The sequence below is a fragment of the Anolis sagrei genome, chromosome 7 (assembly GCF_037176765.1).
Source record: "Anolis sagrei isolate rAnoSag1 chromosome 7, rAnoSag1.mat, whole genome shotgun sequence".
NCBI lineage: Eukaryota > Metazoa > Chordata > Lepidosauria > Squamata > Dactyloidae > Anolis > Anolis sagrei.
In genome coordinates, this window is record NC_090027.1 from 1,440,508 (window position 1) to 1,460,630 (window position 20,123).

Sequence of the window (20,123 nt, forward strand, 5' to 3'; positions counted from 1 at the left end):
GTATTGTAATGTATTCTTAAAGTTTTGGCTTTTTAAGTCCCTTCTGCTGTGTTTTCCATTGTTTTTCTGAGTGATGGTCACTCATTGGCCTGAGAGGTGTCTTGTGTCCAAATTTGGTGTCAATTCATCCAGTGGTTTTTTAGTTATTTAATCCCACAAACGAACATTACATTTTTATTTATATAGATTATTATTAGGTGAACTATAAATCCCAGCAATTACAACTCCCAAATGACAAAATCAATCCACCCCCCAACCCCACCAGTATTAAAATTTGGGTGAATCGGGTATTTGTGCCAAATGTGGTCCAGTGAATGAAAATCCATCCTGCAGATCAGATATTTACATTACGATTCATAACGGTAGCAAAATTACAGTTATGAAGTAGCCACAAAAATAATGTTATGGTTGGGGGTCACCACAACAGGAGGAACTATATTAAGGGGCCGCGGTGTTAGGAAGGTTGAGAACCACTGATTTACACTGATCATTCCCATACCTTTCTTCTTCATCATTTCCGCTGGGCCTTGCTCAAAGATGGAGTGAGACTGGATGACCTCTGGCCTCCCTCTGCCTCGACCGTGTCCATCTCTCTGCCGGTCTCGATCGCGCTCCTTCTTCTCCTTCTGGGCGGAAACATCCGCTTTTGGCCTAAAGGGCAGAGACCGAAATGGCTCCGTAAGAGAATCAAGGCTTGGATGTGGTTGCAGTGATTCTTCAAATCATTGCTGCATTGCAATGACCCCAAGGTGGCCCTTTCCGTAGGGTTTTCTGAGCAAGATCTGTTTGCCTTCCCCTGAAATAGTAGGTCTTGCTTAAGGTCACCCAGTGGGTTTCCATAGCTGGCGAGGAACTCGAACTCATGCCTTCTGGAGTCCCAGCCCAACACTCAAACTAGTGCCCAATGCAGTCTCTGGGAGGTCAAAGTTATTTACCCTTTTTGTTGTATTTATTTATTGTTTTATCTCGCTTTTCTCCCACTATAGCAGGCATGGGCAAACTTGGGCCCTCCAGGTGTTTTGGACTTCAACTCCCACCATTCCTAGCAGCCAGTTTCAGAATGATTCACTAATCCACTGATTTTGTGGAAATTTTTAAAGTTTTCACCATAACTTTTTTTTGAAAAAAACACACGATCTGGAACACCCGAATTCCCTGAATATGGTAAAGCAAAACAATAATATTACAATATAATGGCATAGTACAATATAGTAATATTCAATACTGATATTGTACTATGCTAATAATATAATATTTTGTGTGTGTGTGTGTATGTATGTGTGTATATATGTGTGTGTGTGTGTGTGTGTGTGTGTGTGTATATATATATATATATATATATATATATATATATTCTGTAAGCCGCTTTGAGTCCCCTTCGGGGTGAGAAGGGCAGCATAGAAATGTCGCAAATAAATAAACAATTTATCTGTCATTTTTAGGCCTATTGGCATGAAACTCACCCCACTTGTAGGCCACATGTACAACTGCAAGCCTGTCAAGTTTCAGAATGATTCACCAATCCATTGATTTTGTGGAAATTTTTAAAGTTTTTACCATAACTTTAAAAAAATAACAATCGGGAACACCCGAATTCCCTGAATATGGTAAAACAAAACAATAATATTACAATATAATGGTATAGAACAATATAGTAATAGTTAATACCGATATTGTACTATGCTAATAATATAATATTTTGTGTGTGTGTATTTATATATGTATGTGTGTGTGTGTGTGTATGTATATGTATATGTGTATATATATGTGTGTGCATACATACAACATACATATATACATATACATATACACATATACATATACATATACATATATATATATTCTGTAAGCCGCTTTGACACCCCTTCCGGGTGAGAAGGGCGGCATATAAATGTCGTAAATAAATAAATATTGTGCACATCCCTAATCAGGACTCATTCTCAACTTTTTGGTCAGCAAGTTCAGCAGCTCAGCAGTTTAACTTGCTGTGCCACCAAGGGGGCCTTAGTCACATATCCCTGGGTTAAATAATGTTGCCTCTGCATTCACGCAATTATTCTGTGACTCTATAAATGACACCCCATGCATGGAGAAAATATCAAAAGGTCACTTACTCTTCTTTGATCTTCCTGCTAATGATGTTGGGCGCGAATGTTTTCTGTTATTAAAAAAATAAAAAGGGAAAGAGAATAGTACACATAACACGGTTCATTTTTCAAGACTGACATCTATCTATACACATGACATCTGTCAATATTGTCTTCTTCTATATACACATAATAAATGTGAAAATATGTATTTATGTGGCTGGGGTGTCCACTTACACAGACAAGCTCCTGCCTCCACAAACACCTATATCTCCCACCACTCAGGAGACACCAATGGCCCTCCCTCCAGTGACATTGCAGGCTATAGTGACCGCCGTGAACATGTCCAAGAGCCCTGCCAATGTCCTCCACAAACATCATACTGCCCACCACCCAAGTGAAGGCTTCCAAACAGGAACAATTCCATCCTAGATTTGATGTGTTTCCTCCATCACAAGCATCCCAGTGTTTCTTGCCTCCCCGCTTAAGCAGTGCCTAAGTTCCCTACGCACAGCTCAAAGCTGTTTTCAAACTGCTTAGGTGGACAGTAAGCTGGGCTGAAGGTCGAGTGCTCATCCCGACCCAGGTTCTGAACAGCCAGCCTTTCAATTGAGAAGATGTATTGCTGCTGATTATTAACCAGCTGTGCTAAAGCTGGTTTTAAATCATTTTATGTACATGCGGCCCGCTCGCTGACATTATGTTTGGTTTCTATGTTTTGTGTATATTATTTGCTTAGATGTCTTATACTTTATTGTTATATTGCTTATTTTATTGCAATTTGTATTGTATTTTGTTGTTCAGGCTTGGCCCCATGTAAGCTGCTCTGAGTCCCTTGGGGAGATGGTGGCAGGGTATAAATAAAGTTTATTATTATTATTATTATTATTATTATTATTATTAAAAGGTAAAGGTTGTCCCCTGACATTAAGTCCAGTCATGTCTGACTCTGGGGTGTGGTGCTCATCTCCATTTCTAAGCCGAAGAGCCAGCGATGTCCATAGACACCTCCAAGGTCATGTGGCCGGCATGACTGCATGGAGCGCCCTTACCTTCCCGCCGGAGCAGTACCTATTGATCTACTCACATTTGCATGTTTTTACAAACTGCTAGGTTGGCAGAAGCTAGGGCTGACAGCGGAAGCTCACGCCGGTCCCCGGAATCGAACCTGTAACCTTTCGGTCAACAAACTGAGCAGCTCAGTGCTTTAACCCACTGCGCCACCGGGGGCTCCTATTATTATTATTATTATTATTATTATTATTATTATTATTATGCCCGGCCCACCATTCAGAGAGAAGAACCCAACCACCTGACTAACCTCCAAGCATACTGGAAAAACATGCTTCCATCAAGTGGAAGGAAAGCCCAACATGGAACTGGCCCAGTTGCATTTTAGGCTCAGAAAATATATATAGTGTGCATTCAACAAAACCCTGTACGGTTCCGGTCCAGTGTATCTGTCCGAACGTATCTCCCTCTACATCCCACTCTGGAGTCTGAGAGGCCCTGCTCTTGATCCCACTGCTATCACAAGTGAGGCTGGTGGGGATGAGGAGCAGGGCCTTCTCGGTGGTGGCCCCTCACCTGTGGAACTCACTCCCGGGAGAAATTAGGGCATCAGCATCCCTCCTCTCCTTCAGGAGGAAAGTAAAGACGTGGTTGTGGGACCAGGCCTTTGGGCAATCTGACAACTAGATAAGGACAACCAGACGGATAGGACTGACAGGACTGACAATGTGGAATTGGAATTTGGACTATGAGATAGCGAACGCTGACCGTCAATGAGGAGTAATTGGGTTTGTATTGGTTTTATTGGTTTTAGGGTTGTAATGCAGGAATTGTTGTTCAACTGTTTAACTGTTTAATTGATGTTAATTTGTTTTTACTACTGTTATGTGATGCTGGCATCGAATTGTGCCTTTGGAAGCCGCCTTGAGTCCCCTCCGGGGTGAGAAGGGCGGGGTAGAAGAAACCGAAATAAATAAATAAACAGATTCAAGCCTTACTTCTGTATCATTTCTAAGGAGGCGTAAAATCTGCTTTTTCCTTCATGGAAGTGGAACTAAGTGCATTTAAAGCGACCAATGCAATTATTCCAGTGACTCCGAGTGCCTCCTTTCCACTGCAACCAAATCCAAAGGAATCTCAAGAAAACAATTCAGTGTCCAATAGATGAGTTCCAGTAGTAGTTCACAAACGTAATTTCTTTCATATGAAAGCAATTTGCATGTGCAAGCTCTTTCCCAGACTCTTGCCAAGCAGGTCAGGTTCATGTCAGCAGCCTTCCAAACTTCCCATAAATTCCGTTCTCGCTGGCAGCTGATATTTCTTCCACCTGGAAACAATCGCTCTATCTGTTTTGATTCATTTGTTTGCTCTTCGTTTGAGAGCAGTGGGTTGAATGAGTTTCCAAATAACCCAAGGAGGTCATTTCAGGACCCATTTTGGAGTACTTGAGGCTGGCTTCCAGAAATTGGCATGATGTTGGGGTTCAGCCTCCGTGCGAACTGAGCCTCAATCTCTGTGTGAACCTGATTCTCTGATTGTGTTTCCTGATGCAACTTAACAGGCCTCTGAACCTGTATCTTTCCCTGATGGTTTTGATTCTGAGGCCAGTGGCGGGGAAAGTGAAACTAAACTTCCTGATGAGAATGTTTTAGAATCAAGCCGTGATAGCTCTCCAGAGGGACTCACACCTGGGTTTGCTAATGAGGACCGAAGAGAACAGATTTGGAAAAACAGGAGTGAATCGCAGTTTCTACGAAGGTCAAATAGATTACGGGAGAGGGAGGCTCAGACTTCAAAGTCTGGAGGCGTTTCAAGAAATAGTTTCTTGAGTTTAAGGGGCCTCTCCCCGGCTGTCTAGCTAGATCAAGCATCGTTTTAGACTGAGGCAGCACCTTGGCAGATTTCGTGTGTTCCATGGCCTTCATTCCCAGAGGCTTCTAGTTTTCAAGTACGGTTAGTGACATGCTAACAGGTTCCTGGTTTTTGTATTATGGCTTTTTGACTTTGAATTTACCTTTCTTTTGTAACCATTTTTCATCAATAAAAAGGATTGTTTTTCCCACAGTCCAGTGTGGTGGATTTAATCTTACGGTCTCGTTTCCTGATCTGCGATGCAACACACGACCTGTTTCAAACTCTTGGATTTTCACTGGTCTCACATCAATTCACTGTGTCACAGAGTAGAGCGGTGGTTCTCAGCCTGGGGTCCCCAGATGTTTTTGGCCTTCAACTCCCAGAAATCCTAACAGCTGGTAAACTGACTGGGATTTCTGGGAGTTGTAGGCCAGAAACATCTGGGGACCCCAGGTTGAGAACCACTGGAGTAGAGCATGAGTGTGGACAGTATGGTCCAGGGAGAGTTGTTCTTATGGCCCCGGGGGCTTTTTAATCCCCCCATCCTCTAGGGATGTCCTCTAGCGGTAATTCTGCCACGTTTTTGGCTACCCTTGGGTCCTTTTCGGCCCAGAAGAGGTCTTTATTCAAACAGAAAACAAGCCAAAAGTTGGTTGGTTCTGTCTGGTGCCACTAGCACTCCATGTAAATTATTTGTGACCTTCAAAACATACAGTGGAGATTTTCCAGAATCCGCAATAACCTTCTAAAGAACTCTACGACAAGGTTTGTGACATAATATGTACGGTCATGGCATCATTTAATATGTACAAAAAATATTAAATGATGCCAGTGCTTTGTTGAGACTCTTAATTCTTATCACAAATAATGCTCTGAATGTGTTTCCCTTTTTGGTCAAGCTATATATGACCCTATCTCAGAGGCGGCCCTAGGTAATTTTCAACAGTAAGCAAACAGTATTTTGCCACCCCCCCCCCCCCAACCAATCACTGATATGTATTTTCTGTTCGTTGTGGGAGTTCTGTGTGCCATATTTGGTTCAATTCCATCATTGGTGGAGTTCAGAATGTTCTTTGATTGTAGGTGAACTATACGTCCCAGTAACTACAACTTGCATATGTCAAGGTCTATTTTCCCCCAAGAGCACCTCAAGAGCGCCCCTGGGCAACATCAACTATACTGCAAAGACTTACTTCGCGTAATGGGTTGAGCCACTCCTGCCCTATCTACACTGCCATATAATGCTGTTTCATTGCAGTGAACTGAATTGTATGGCAGCATGAATTCATATAATAATAATCATCATCACCATCATAAGTAAATTATTATTATATGAATTCATGCTGCCATACAATGCAGTTCACTGTATTTAATATTTAATACATTTAATAATAATCATCATCATAAACATCATCAAAGGAAAGTCTTATTATTATTATTATTAATAATAATAATTTCTCCAGCAAAGGATCACCGCCTTGTCGGGGCGCTGGAGCTTGAGCACTTCAATGATGTCATGAGCGAAACCGTGAAGGGACACCCAAGACGGGACGGTCGTGGCTGAGAGGTCAGACCAAGCGTGATCCCTGGGGAAGGCAATGGCAAACCACTCCAGTATCCTTGCCAAGAAAACTAAATGGACCAGTACAACCAGAGATATGTCGGTATGCCATTGGAAGATGGTCTGGGAGAACAAAATGAAGCGGGACGCAGGCTGATAGAATTTTGCCAGGAAAACTCGCTGTGTATAACGAATACTCTCTTCCAACAACCTAAAAGACGGCTTTACACATGGACCTCACCAGACGGTCAACACCGAAATCAGATTGACTACATCCTTTGCAGCCAAAGGTGGCGGACATCCATCCAGTCGGTGAAAACAAGACCTGGGGCTGACTGTAGCTCAGATCACGAACTCCTTATTGCCCAATTTAGAATAAAACTAAAGAAATCAGGGAAAATACACAGACCAGCTAGATATGATCTCACTAACATTCCTAGCGAATATACAGTGGAAGTGAAGAACAGATTTGAAGGACTAGATTTAGTAAACAGAGTCCCAGAAGAACTATGGACAGAAGTCCGAGACATTGTTCAGGAGGCGGCAACAAAGTACGTTCCAAAGAAAAAGAAAACCAAGAAGGCAAAATGGTTGTCTGCTGAGACACTGGAAGTAGCCCAAGAAAGGAGGAAAGCAAAAGGAAATAGTGATAGTAAGGGGAGATATGCCCAGTTAAATGCGCAATTCCAGAGGTTAGTCAGAAGAGATAAGGAACTATTTTAAAATAAGCAATGCATGGAAGTGGAAGAAGACAACAGAATAGGAAGGACAAGAGACCTCTTCCAGAAAATTAGAAACATTGGAGGTAAATTTCAGGCAAAAATTGGTATGATAAGAAACAAAGATGGCAGGGACCTAACAGAAGCTGAAGAGATCAAGAGAAGGTGGCGAGATTATACAGAAGATCTGTATAGGAAGGATAACAATATCGAGGATAGCTTTGACGGTGTGGTGAATGAATTAGAACCAGACATCCTGAGGAGTGAGGTTGAATGGGCCTTCAAAACAAAGATGGCAGGGACCTAACAGAAGCTGAAGAGATAAAGAGAAGGTGGCGAGACTATACAGAAGATCTGTATAGGAAGGATAATAATATTGAGGATAGCTTTGACGGTGTGGTGAATGAATTAGAACCAGACATCCTGAGGAGTGAGGTTGAATGGGCCTTAAGAAGCATTGCTAACAACAAGGCAGCAGGAGATGACGGTATCCCAGCTGAACTGTTTAAAATCTTAAAAGATGATGCTGTCAAGGTGATGCATGCCATTTGCCAGCAAATATGGAAAACACAAGAATGGCCATCAGACTGGAAAAAATCAACTTATATCCCCATACCAAAAAAGGGAAATGCGAAAGACTGCTCAAACTTCCGTACAGTGGCCCTTATTTCTCATGCCAGTAAGGTTATGCTCAAGATCCTGCAAGGAAGAAGGCTCCAGCAAGACACGGAGCGAGAGTTGCCAGATGTTCAAGCTGGGTTTAGAAAAGGCAGAGGAACGAGAGACCAGATTGCCAATATCCGGATGCTGGAGAATGGAGAAAGGAAGGGAGTTTCAGAAAAACATCTACTTCTGCTTCATTGACTATTCTAAAGCCTTTGACTGTGTGGATCATAATAAATTGTGGCAAGTTCTTAGTGGGATGGGCATCCCAAGCCCCTTCCCTCTCTCCTGAGGAATCTGGACAAGGACCAAGGAGCCACAGTCAGAACTGACCACGGAACAGGAGACTGGTTCAAGATTGGGAAAGGCGTCCGGCAAGGCTGCATCCTCTCACCCAACCTTTTTAACTTGTATGCAGAACACATCATGCGAGGATGTGCGGGGCTGGATGAATGCAAAGCTGGGGTGAAAATGGCTGGAAGAAACATTAACAACCTCAGATATGCAGATGACACCACTCTGATGGCCGAAAGCGAGGAGGAGCTGAGGAGCCTTCTAATCAAGGTGAAAGAAGAAAGCGCAAAAGCCGGGTTGCAGCTAAACGTCAAAAAAACCAAGATTATGGCAACAAGAATGATTGACAACTGGAAAATAGAGGGAGAAACCGTGGAGGCCGTGACAGACTTTGTATTTCTAGGCGCAAAGATGACTGCAGATGCAGACTGTGGCCAGGAAATCAGGAGACGCTTCCTTCTTGGGAGGAGAGCAATGTCCAGCCTCGATAAAATAGTAAAGAGTAGAGACATCAGACTGGCAACCAAGATCCATTGCCTAGTCCAAGCCATGGTCTTCCCTGTAGTCACCTACGGATGTGAGAGCTGGACCTTAGGGAAGGCTGAGCGAAGGAAGATAGATGCTTTTGAGCTGTGGTGTTGGAGGAAAGTTCTGAGAGTGCCTTGGACTGCGAGAAGATCCAACCAGTCCATCCTCCAGGAAATAAAGCCCAACTGCTCACTGGAGGGAAAGATACTAGAGACAAAGTTGAAATACTTTGGCCACATCATGAGGAGACAGCAAAGCCTAGAGAAGACAATTACGCTGGGGAAAGTGGAAGGCAAAAGGAAGAGGGGCCGACCAAGGGCAAGATGGATGGATGGCATCCTTGAAGTGACTGGACTGACCTTGAGGGAGCTGGGGGTGGTAATGGCCGACAGGGAGCTCTGGCGTGGGCTGGTCCATGAGGTCACGAAGAGTCGGAGACGACTGAACGAATGAACAACAACAACAATAATAATTTATTTACGACATTTATATGCTGCCCTTTTCACCCCGAAGGGGACTCAGAGCGGCTTATAAGTTATATGTACATACAATATATTATATTATTAGTATAGCACATTATAATATTATATATTACTATATACTAATACTATATAACACTAAACTGCAATATTATTAGTAATATTACATGTAATATATAATTATTATATTATATTGCATTATTATCATTTTATCGTATTACAATATTATGATCAATGTTATATTATTAGCATACCAAAATATTTGTATTATATATTAGCATATTGTTGCTGGAGGGAGGGGCTCCTAAGTGATAACCCAAGAGACACGGTGGAACTGTGTCTTCCTGGCTCCCCTTCTTCACTCTGGCCTAGAGTGGCAGTTGTTGCATGATGAAACTGCATTATGAAACTGGATTACTTGGAATTGGAGATGGATCCCTTGTCTGTTGGAGACAGCAACCTTCTCAAGCCTTCTCTATTTAATGTTTGTCTGCTTATAATGTGTCGTTTTATTTCCTGAAGTGTATGCCTTCTTTGGTTTGCAGTTTCCTTAGCTCTACATACTTGAAGCAGTGGGAGGGGCTGCAGATCGCGTAACTCTTTTAGAATGAATTTTAAACATGATGACAAGTTGAGAAACAGTACAGAAGTGTGTTTTTCAGTCACGTATCAGTGTTAGAAGTTAGAAAACTGTTGAGGCTTGAATTCCTTTGAAGGTAGACTCTTATAAAAGAGATATGTACTAAGCAATATAGTTTGAAGAGACTATTAAAGACAGTAATAATAATAATAATAATAATAGGTTCTTGTGGGTTTTTTCGGGCTATAGAGCCATGTTCTAGAGGCATTTCTCCTGACGTTTCGCCTGCATCTATGGCAAGCATCCTCAGAGGTAGTGAGGTCTGTTGGAAGTAGGAAAATGGGTTTATATATCTGTGGAATGGCTGGGGTGGGGCAAGGAGCTCTTCTCTGCTGGAGCTAGGTGTGAATGTTTCAGCTGATCACCTTCATTAGCATTTGAAGGCCTGCCTGAGCCTGGGAAAATCTCTTGCTGGGAGGTGTTAATCTGTGCCTGGTTGTTTCCTCTCTGTTGTTTTGCTGTTGTAATTTTAGAGTTTTTTAATACTGGTAGCCAGATTTTGTTCATTTTCATGGTCTCTTCCTTGAAAGAACCTAGTGATTCCAGCCATGAAAGCCTTCGACAATAATAATAATCCGTTATTTATACCCCGCTACCATCTCCTGCAGGACTCGGTGCGGCTTACAAGAGGCCGAGCCCAAATACATCAATAAAACACAACAATAACAACAACACAACAATAAATAACTCATAAACAAAGCAAAACAATAATAATATCACAATGCATTTAAAAACCTGTGGCAGGGCCAAATGTAATGACTAAAAAATTTTAAATGCTGGGCATGTCAAAGTGAAATAGGATGTATTTTTTAGGGATAGGTGGGCATGCAGACAATCCTAAATCTCTCGTATAGTGCGTTTGGGACTTATTGCTTGGGATTCCTTATTCTGGGAAGGCACACTGGAACATCCATGTTTTCAAGCTCCTTCTAAAGACTGCCAACGTTGGGGCCTGCCTGATGTCCTTGGGGAGGGAGTTCCAGAGTCGTGGGGCCACCTTCGAGAAGGCCCTGTGTCTCGTTCCCACCAATCGCACTTGTGATGCAGGTGGGATCGTGAGCAGGGCCTCTCCAGTAAGTTAAAGATTCAAACTGAAATGTTTAAAATTCAACCTGACAAGAAATATGTGTGTATATTTAAATACATGAAATTATGAGTAAAACAACTTGTTTACCTCTCTGAACGTATTCTCCCCTATTAACCATCAAGATTATTAAGATCGTCTGGAGAGGCCCTGCTCTCGGTCCCACCGGCCTCGCAAGCACGCCTGGTGGGGACAAGGGACAGGGCCTTCTCGGTGGTGGCCCCTCAACTCTGGAACTCTCTCCCACTGGAGATCAGAACCGCCCTGTTTATCCTGACATTTAGGAAACAGGTGAAGACTTGGTTATGGAGACAGGCATTCGACGAGTGAGCCAACACCCTGAGATATGGATGGAGGATGAGGAGCAACGATTTTAGTGTGACGACTGACCATTATAGTTATTGATTGTAATGGCTGTTTTAATGTTTTACTGTAATATGAATTATGATGTTTTATTGATTGTATGTGATATTATGGCTGGAAACCGGTCTGAGTCCCTCAAGAGAGGTGAGAAGGTCGGTATACAAAACTTTTAAATAAATAAATAATAAATAAATTATTTCAAAAGAATTCTACTTAAATCTTTGTCTGCTGAGAGCATTGAATAGAAACAAGATATTTACAAGCCCAGGGATCACCCATTACTCAGTAAACTAAGGGAACACCTCCATAACTCTGCTACTCAATAGGTTATGATCCTAACAGGTCATAAACCATAATCCCCAATAGGTTATGATCCCAACAGGTCATTATCCATTATCCTAATATTGTCAGCATTGTAAATCCCGCAAACCAGTCTCTGATTATCCAGATGACAAAAACATTACATGGTAAACACATCATTTATGGAGTAAACAAAGTATTATTACATTGTTTACTCCCAGCTTTTGCCAAATCGGAAATGTAAGAATATTTCTGAGTAGGAGTTTCAATATTACATTAGGGACCAATTAAGCCTTGCTACTAAAAGAGGTGGAAAAGCTGGAATGCAGAATCTAGATTTGCAGCAACTCTCAGTCCTCTGCCCTGATCTTTTATCTCCAAGGGAGTCTCCAGGTCAGGCGAGAATCTCCTTTGAGTTCTTCTTCTCTACTCGTTGCGCCATAGGAATGGGATTTCCTACCACTTCTTCCCTTATTCGGCCCCTACCTTTTTCACTCCGCCGAGGGTAAGGTCTCGGGAGCGGATGGAGGGCAGGCGGCCTGGAGTGATGGGGGCGGAGGGTCTCCTCCCTATCAGCCCCCGGGCGGCAGCGAGTGTGGGCCGGACGCTGCCCGAGGTTCCAGCATCACTGCTTGAAGTCCCTTCTGACATTCTGAATCATCTGCCAAAAGGGAAAAAAGAGTTAATAAAACGAAGATCAGTTCCTTCTGTGCAAACCTTGGCACCATGTTTTTGAGCAAAGACCATAATAAGATTGTTTTTTCCATGTCGGGAGCGACTTCAGAAACTGCAGGTCACTTCTGGTGTGAGAGAATTAGCCATCTGCAAGGACGCTGCCCAGGGGACGCCAGGATGTTTGATGTTTTACCATCCTGTGGAAGGCTTCTCTAATGTCCCCGCATGGGAAGCTAGAGCTCAACAGACTGGATGGCCATCCTTTGGGGGTGCTTTGATTATGCTTTTCCTGCAAGGCAGAAAGGGGTTGGACTAGATGGCCTTCAGAGGTCCCCTCAAACCCTATTGTTCTACGATATGTACACAGACACACACACATTTATATTATACTAGCTGTACCCACCACGCATTGCAGTGGCCAACCTTCCCTCCCTCTTTCTCTCCTTCCTTCCTTCCCTTTTTTCCTTTCCTTTTCTCCTTCCTTCCTTCTCTTCCTCTTCCCTTCCTTCCCCCTTTTATTTCCCTTCCCCTTTCTCCCCTCTTTTTTCTTTCCTTCTTCCTTCCTTCTCTTCCTTCCCTCCTTTTCTTTCCCTTCCTCTTTCTCCCCTTTCTTCCTTCTCTACCTATTTTTGGACTGTAACTCCCAGCAGTCCTCCTGATCAATCTATCAACCTATTTATCTCTATCTATCTGTCTAGAGGATTGCTGGGAGTTGCAGTCCAGGAATAGGAAATTGGGATGCTCTCAAAGAAATCCAAGAAGAAAGCTTGCAGCTTGGAAGCAGAGCATTTGGATCATCCTCCTCTCCTAAAGGGCCTGGTCTAGGGGATGCTGGGATCTGTAATCTGGAAGAGAGAGTGGATATGCTATTGTGTGTTTTGTTTGCCAGGGGAGTCGTTTTTGCGCGTGCGTTGCAGCATCTTTTTGCTTTTTTGACTTTTTACGCCCGTTCCGCTGTATTTTTCAGTATTTTTCTGAGTGATGGTCACTCCCTGGCCTGAGAGGTGCCGTGTGTCCAAATCTGGTGTCAATTTGTCCAGTTGTTTTTGAGTTATGTTAATCCCACAAACGAACATTACATTTTTATATAGACTAGCCATCCTCTGCCACACATTGCTGTGGCCCAGTCTGTGTATATGTGTTTTGTGTGTGTCTATGTGTGTATATATTTGTGTATATGTGTGTTTGCATATATATGTGTGTAGTTTTGTGCATACATTGTAATATAATTTTTGTTTTTTGGCTTTTTAAGTCTCTTCACTGAGTTTTCCAGTGTTTTATGACTGGTGGTCACTCATTGGCCTGGGAGGTGTCTTGTGTCCAAATTTGGTGTCAATTCGTCCAGTGGTTTATGAGTTATGTTAATCCCACAAACGAACATTACATTGTTATTTATATAGACTAGCCATCCTCTGCCACGCGTTGCTTTGGCCCAGTCTGTGTATATGTGCTTTGTGTGTGTATATATTTGTGTATATGTGTATATACGTGCGTTTGCGTGTATATATGTGTGTGTGTGGTTTTGCGCATGCGTTGCAATGTGTTTTTAAGTTTTTGGCTTTTTAAGTCCCTTCCGCTGTGTTTTCCAGTGTTTTCATGAGTGATGGTCACTTGTTGGCCTGAGAGGTGTCTTGTGTCCAAATTTGGAGTCAATCTGTCCAGTGGTTTTAGAGTTATGTTAATCCCACAAATGAACATTAAAGTTTTATTTATATAGATATATGTGTATATATGTGGTTTTGCGCATGCGTTGTAATCTATTTTTTAAAAATTCTTGGCTTTTTAAGCCCTATCTGCTGTGTTTTTTGGTGTTTTTCTGAGTGATGGTCACTCCCTGGCCTGAGAGGTGTCTTGTGTCCAAATTTGGTGTCAATTCGTCCAGTGGTTTTTGAGTTATGTTAATCCCACAAACGAACATGACATTGCTGTTTATATAGACTAGCCACCCCCTGCCATGCGTTGCTTTGGCCCAGTCTGTGTAGATGTGCTTTGTGTGTGTGTGTATTTGTGTATATCCGTGTGTTTGCGTGTATATATCTGTGTGTGTGGTTTTGCGCATGCGTTGCAATGTATTTTTTAAGTTTTTGGCTTTTTAAGTCTCTTCTACTGTGTTTTTCAGTGTTTTTATGAGTGATGGTCACTCATTGGCCTGAGAGGTGTCTTGTGTCCAAATCCGGTGTCAATTCATCCGGTGGGTTTTGAGTTATGTTAATCCCACAAACGAACATTACATTGTTATTTATATAGACTAGCTGTTCCCTGCCATGCGTTGCTGTGGCCCACATGGGGGTTCTGTGTGGGAGGTCTGGTCCAATGCTATCGTTTGTGGGGTTCAGAATGCTCTGTGAGTGTAGGTGAACTATAAATCCCAGCAACTACAACTCCCAAATGTCAAGATTCCATTTTCCCCAAACTCTACCAGTGTTCACATTTGGGCATATTGAGTCTTTGTGTAGAGTTTGGTCCAGATCCATCATTGTTTGAGTCCACAGTGCTCTCTGGATGTCGGTGAACTACAACTCCAAAACCAAAGGACACGACCCACCAAACCCTTCCAGTATTTTCTGTTGGTCATGGGAGAACTGTGTGGAAAGTTCGGTTCAATTCCATCGTTGGTGGGGGTTCAGAATGCTCTTTGGTTGTAGGTGAACTATAAATCGCACCAACTACAACTCCCGAATGACAAAATCAATTTTTCTGAGTGATGGTCACTCCCTGACCTGAGAGGTGTCTTGTGTCCAAATTTGGTGACATTCTGTCCAATGGTTTTTGAGTTATGTCAATCCCACAAACAAACATTACATTTCTATTTATATCCTAGCTATCCCCTGCCACACGCTGCTGTGGCCCTGTGTATGAGTTTTGTGTGTGTATGTATGTGTATATGTCTATATATGTGGTTTTGCGCATGTGCTATAACGTAATTTTTAATATTATTTTTGCCTTTAAGTCTCTTCCTCTGTGTTTTCTGGTGTTTTTCTGAGTGATGGTCACTCCCTGGCCTGAGAGGTGTCTTGTGTCCAAATTTGGTGTCAATTTGTCCAGTGGTTTTTGAGTTATGTCAATCCCACAAACGAACATGACATTTTTATTTATATAGACTAGCCGTCCCCTGCCACGCGTTGCTGTGGCCCACATGGGCGTTCTGTGTGGGAGGTCTGGCCCAATACTATCGTTGGTGGGGTTCAGAATGCTCTGTGGGTGTAGGTGAACTATAAATCCCAGCAACTACAACTCCCAAATGCCAAGATTCTATTTTCCCCAAACTCTATCAGTGTTCACATTTGGGCATATTGAGTATTCGTGTAGAGTTTGGTCCAGATCCATAAACTATGATTTTGTCATTTGGGAGTTGTAGTTGCTGGGATTTATAGTTCACTTATAATCAAAGAGCATTCTGAACCCCACCAACGTTGGAATTGAACCAAACTTGGCACACAGTTCTCCCATGACCAACAGGAAATACTGGAATTGTTTGGTGGGCAGTGTCCTTTGGTTTTGGAGTTGTAGTTCACCTACATCCAGAGAGCACTGTGGACTCAAACAATGATGAATCTGGACCAAACTCTACACGAATACTCAATATGCCGAGTATATCCATGCCGAGGCAACCCTCACAGGAGCGGCTCAGGACTTCATGTCCGCCATGGCAACCATGGGGCTGTCCCAACGAATAACTGGCCCCACCCACTGTGCTGGACACACATTGGACTTGGTCTTCTGCCAGGGATGGGAGCAGGGTGGCGGTGTGGAGGAGTTGTCCATCTCTCCGTTGCCATGGACCGACCACTTCCTGATCAGATTTAGGCTCACTGCGCCCCCTAACCTCCGCAAGGGTGGAGGACCCATTAAGATGGTCCGCCCCAGGAGGCTTATGGATCCGAATGGATTCCTGACGGCTCTTGGGGATTTTCCCGCCACCTCGGTAGGTGACCATGTCGAGGCCTTGGTCGCTCTCTGGAATGGGGAGATGACCAGGGCAATTGACAGGATCGCTCCGGAACGTCCTCTCTCGAGTAACCGAGCTAAACCAGCTCCTTGGTTCACTGAGGAGCTGGCAGCGATGAAGCGAAGGAAGAGGGTACTAGAGAGCGTGTGGCGCTCAGACCCAAGCGAGCCAAATCGAACACGGTTTGTGTCCTTTCTAAGGGCATATGCCGCGGCAATAAAGGCCGCAAAGAAAACTTTCTTTGCGGCTACTATTGCGTCTGCAAAAAACCGTCCGGCGGAGTTGTTTCGGATTGTCAGAGGTCTTTTAACTCCCCCTACCTCAGGTGGGAGCCCTGACAATTCGGCCACGCGCTGTGAAGCATTTGCTCGGTTCTTTGCAGACAAAGTCGCTTTGATCCGCTCTGGGCTGGACGCCACATTAAATGCAGTCTCTGTGGATGTGACACAAGCACCTGCTTGTCCTATTTTGTTGGATTCTTTTCAGTTTGTGAAGCCCGAGGATGTGGACAAGATACTTGGAGGAATGAGACCCACCACGTCCATCCTAGACCCCTGCCCATCCTGGCTTCTGAAGGAGGCCAGAGGGGGATTGGCCGAGTGGGTAACGGTGGTGGTTAATGCCTCCCTTCGGGAAGGCAAGATTCCAGCGAGCCTAAAACAGGCTGTTATAAAGCCGCTGTTGAAGAAACCATCATTGGATCCCACTAAATTTGACAACTTTCGGCCTGTTTCCAATCTTCCCTTCTTGGGCAAAGTCATGGAAAGCGTGGTGGCCTCACAACTCCAGGTATTCTTGAGAGACACGGATTATCTGGATCCGGCACAGTCTGGTTTCAGACCGGGACATGGTACCGAGACGGTCTTGGTCGCCTTAGTGGATGATCTGCGCCGGGAGCTAGACAGGGGGAGTGTGTCCCTGTTGGTGCTCCTGGACCTCTCAGCGGCCTTCGATACCGTCGACCACGGTATTCTTCTGGGGCGCCTTGCAGAGATGGGTCTTGGGGGCACTGCTTTGCAGTGGCTCCAGTCATTTCTGGAGGGTCGCACCCAGAAGGTGTTATTGGGGGACTCCTGTTCAACACCACAGCCGTTGACCTGTGGGGTTCCTCAGGGCTCCATCCTGTCCCCCATGCTGTTTAACATCTACATGAAGCCGCTGGGTGAGATCATCCGGAGTTTCGGGGTGCGGTGTCATCTGTACGCAGATGACGTCCAACTCTGTCACTCCTTTCCACCTGCTACTAAGGAGGCCGTCGAAGTCCTGAACCGGTGCCTGGCCGCTGTAATGGTCTGGATGAGGGCGAACAAACTGAAATTAAATCCAGACAAGACAGAGGTACTCCTGGTCAGTCGCAAGGCCGAGCAGGGTATAGGGTTACAGCCTGTGCTGGACGGGGTCGCACTCCCCTTGAAGGCGCAGGTTCGCAGCTTGGGTGTGACCCTGGATTCGTCGCTGAGCCTGGATCCCCAGGTTTCAGCGGTGACCAGGGGAGCATTTGCACAGCTTAGGCTTGTGCGCCAGCTGCGCCCGTATCTTGGGAAGTCTGACTTGGCCACGGTGGTACACGCTTTGGTCACATCCCGCCTCGACTACTGCAACGCTCTCTACGTGGGGCTGCCCTTGAAGACGGCCCGGAAGCTCCAGCTAGTCCAGCGCGCGGCAGCCATGTTGCTAACAGGAGCCGGGCGCAGGGAGCATACAACGCCCCTGCTGTCCCAGCTCCACTGGCTGCCGATTTGCTACCGGGCCCAATTTAAGGTGCTGGTGTTATCCTACAAAGCCCTAAACGGTTCCGGCCCAAAATACCTTGCAGACCGCATCTCGGCCTACGAGCCCACGAGGACCTTGAGATCATCCGGGGAGGCCCTTCTCTTGGTCCCACCTGCCTCACAGGCACGTCTGGCGGGGACGAGAGAGCGGGCCTTTTCGGTGGTGGCCCCCCGGCTGTGGAACGCTCTCCCTGCTGAAGTTAGACAGGCGCCCTCCCTTATGGCCTTCCGTAGGAGCCTGAAAACATGGCTCTTTGAGAGGGCTTTCAATTGAGTGCTATTCATTGGAAATGATGACCGGAATGGATCACGACTATGAAACTGATATGTCCCCATGATATGACGAAGCGGATTTTTAGTATAAGTATATGTTATGTAGTAGTAGATTGTTGTGTACTGTTTGATTTATTGTAAACTGTCTTTTCCATGTTATTGTTCACCGCCACGAGTCGCCCTAGGGCTGAGAGTGGCGGTCAATAAATGCAAGAAATAAATAAATAAATAATAAATAATATGCCCAAATGTGAACACTGGTGGAGTTTGGGGAAAATAGAATCTTGACATTTGGGAGTTGTACTTGCTGGGATTTATAGTTCACCTACAATCACAGAGCATTCTGAACCCCACCAACGATGGAATTGGGCCAAACCTCCCACACATGAACCCCCATGTGGGCCACAGCAACGCGTGGCAGGGGACGTCTAGTAGATTATATTATGTTATATTAATGACTGGCCATACACAATGCCCCTGGGCCTCTTCATAATGTTCTCCAGCCTTCTGCTGGCCCACCAGTATCAAATACTCACTGAGCCGCCATGTTTTTCGCTTTGACTCCAACTCCCAGAAGCCTCAGCCACTCCGTCCAATGAATAGGAATTCTGGGAGATGAAGTCCAAAACACCTCGCAAGGCCGCACACCGCCTCCAGGCCTCTGAAATGCAAAGCCAGGCTCCCACGGCTTTTAGGCCCGCTCCCCACAGAGGCAGGCACGCCCCACTTTCTCCCCGGACCCACCCGAGACGGAGCGAGGCTTCTTTCTCCGTTTCCAATGGCGCCGCTTCCCTCGAGGTCTCTCTCTCCGGCACACAGCCACGGTGCAGATCGCGGAGTGCGCATGCGCGGCAGGGCCTCCGCCATTTTTGAACCTGGCACGGTCCGCCCCTTTGCCATCTCCCCCATGTTTCCGAAGGAGGAAACTGCGAATCCGCCATATTTGTTTAAGGCTATCCGCCATTTTTAAACCTGGCATGGTCTGCCCCTTTGCCATCTCCCCCATGTTTCTGAAGGAGGAAACTGCGAATCCGCCATGTTTGTTTAAGGCAATGTTTCCGGGTTTGTTTGTTTTCACCACCCCAAGAAAGGAAGACACTGTTGAATGAATGGAGTTGATGCCAGTTTCATTGATTGGCACAACTCAATGCTATGGGGTTTGACAAATCTTTATTATTATTATTATTATTATTATTATTATTATTATTTCTTTTTATTTATATTATTATTATTATTATTATTATTATTATTATTATCTTGGGCCTTCTCTGCCTAAGATGCTGAGGCTTCATCAAACTATAACTCCCACAACTCCATAGCAGCACTGAGCCTTGGCAGTTAAAGTGGGCTCAAACTGCATTAATTCTACAGTGCAAATCGGGCATGGGCAAACATCCTGAGCTCTGAGGATGATTACCTGGGAAGGAATCCCACGGGAGCCTTGCAGCGCACCCAAATACCCGGGAGTCACTCTGGGCCGTGCTCTGACCTACAAGAAGCACTGCCTGAACATCAAGCAACAAGTGGGTGCTAGAAACAATATCATACGAAAGCTGACTGGCACAACCTGGGGGTCACAACCAGACACAGTGAAGACATCTGCCCTGGCGCGATGCTACTCTGCTGCTGAGTACGCATGCCCAGTGTGGAACACATCTCACCACGCTCAAACAGTGGATGTGGTTCTTCATGAGACATGCCGCATTATCATGGGGTGTCTGCGCCCTACACCACGGGAGAAATTACACTGCTTAGCCGGTATTGCACCACCTGACATTCGCCGGGAAGGAGCAGCCAATAGTGAAAGGACCAAGGCAGAGACATCTCCAGTTCATCCCCTGTTTGGGTATCAGCCAGCACGTCAACAACAA

General features: G+C 44.8%; 1 protein-coding gene across 3 annotated transcripts in view; it reads right to left on the reverse strand.

The window, feature by feature from the left end:
* Positions 1-19,108, reverse strand: part of POLR3D (RNA polymerase III subunit D) — a 48,922-nt gene extending 29,814 nt beyond the window's left edge. The window contains exons 1-4 of one of the 3 annotated variants that reach the window (XM_067470625.1): positions 18,789-18,951; positions 12,070-12,244; positions 2,115-2,158; positions 500-651 (exon numbers count right to left, since the gene is read on the reverse strand). In XM_067470625.1, coding sequence (XP_067326726.1) covers positions 500-651; positions 2,115-2,158; positions 12,070-12,234 — 361 coding nt within the window. In that variant the 5' untranslated portion in view covers positions 12,235-12,244; positions 18,789-18,951. Of the gene's footprint in view, positions 1-499; positions 652-2,114; positions 2,159-12,069; positions 12,245-18,711; positions 18,952-18,996 lie in introns of those variants that run through there. The other 2 variants (XM_067470624.1, XM_067470623.1) reach the window with 2 other exon arrangements.
* Between the last annotated feature and the right edge of the window lie 1,015 nt (positions 19,109-20,123).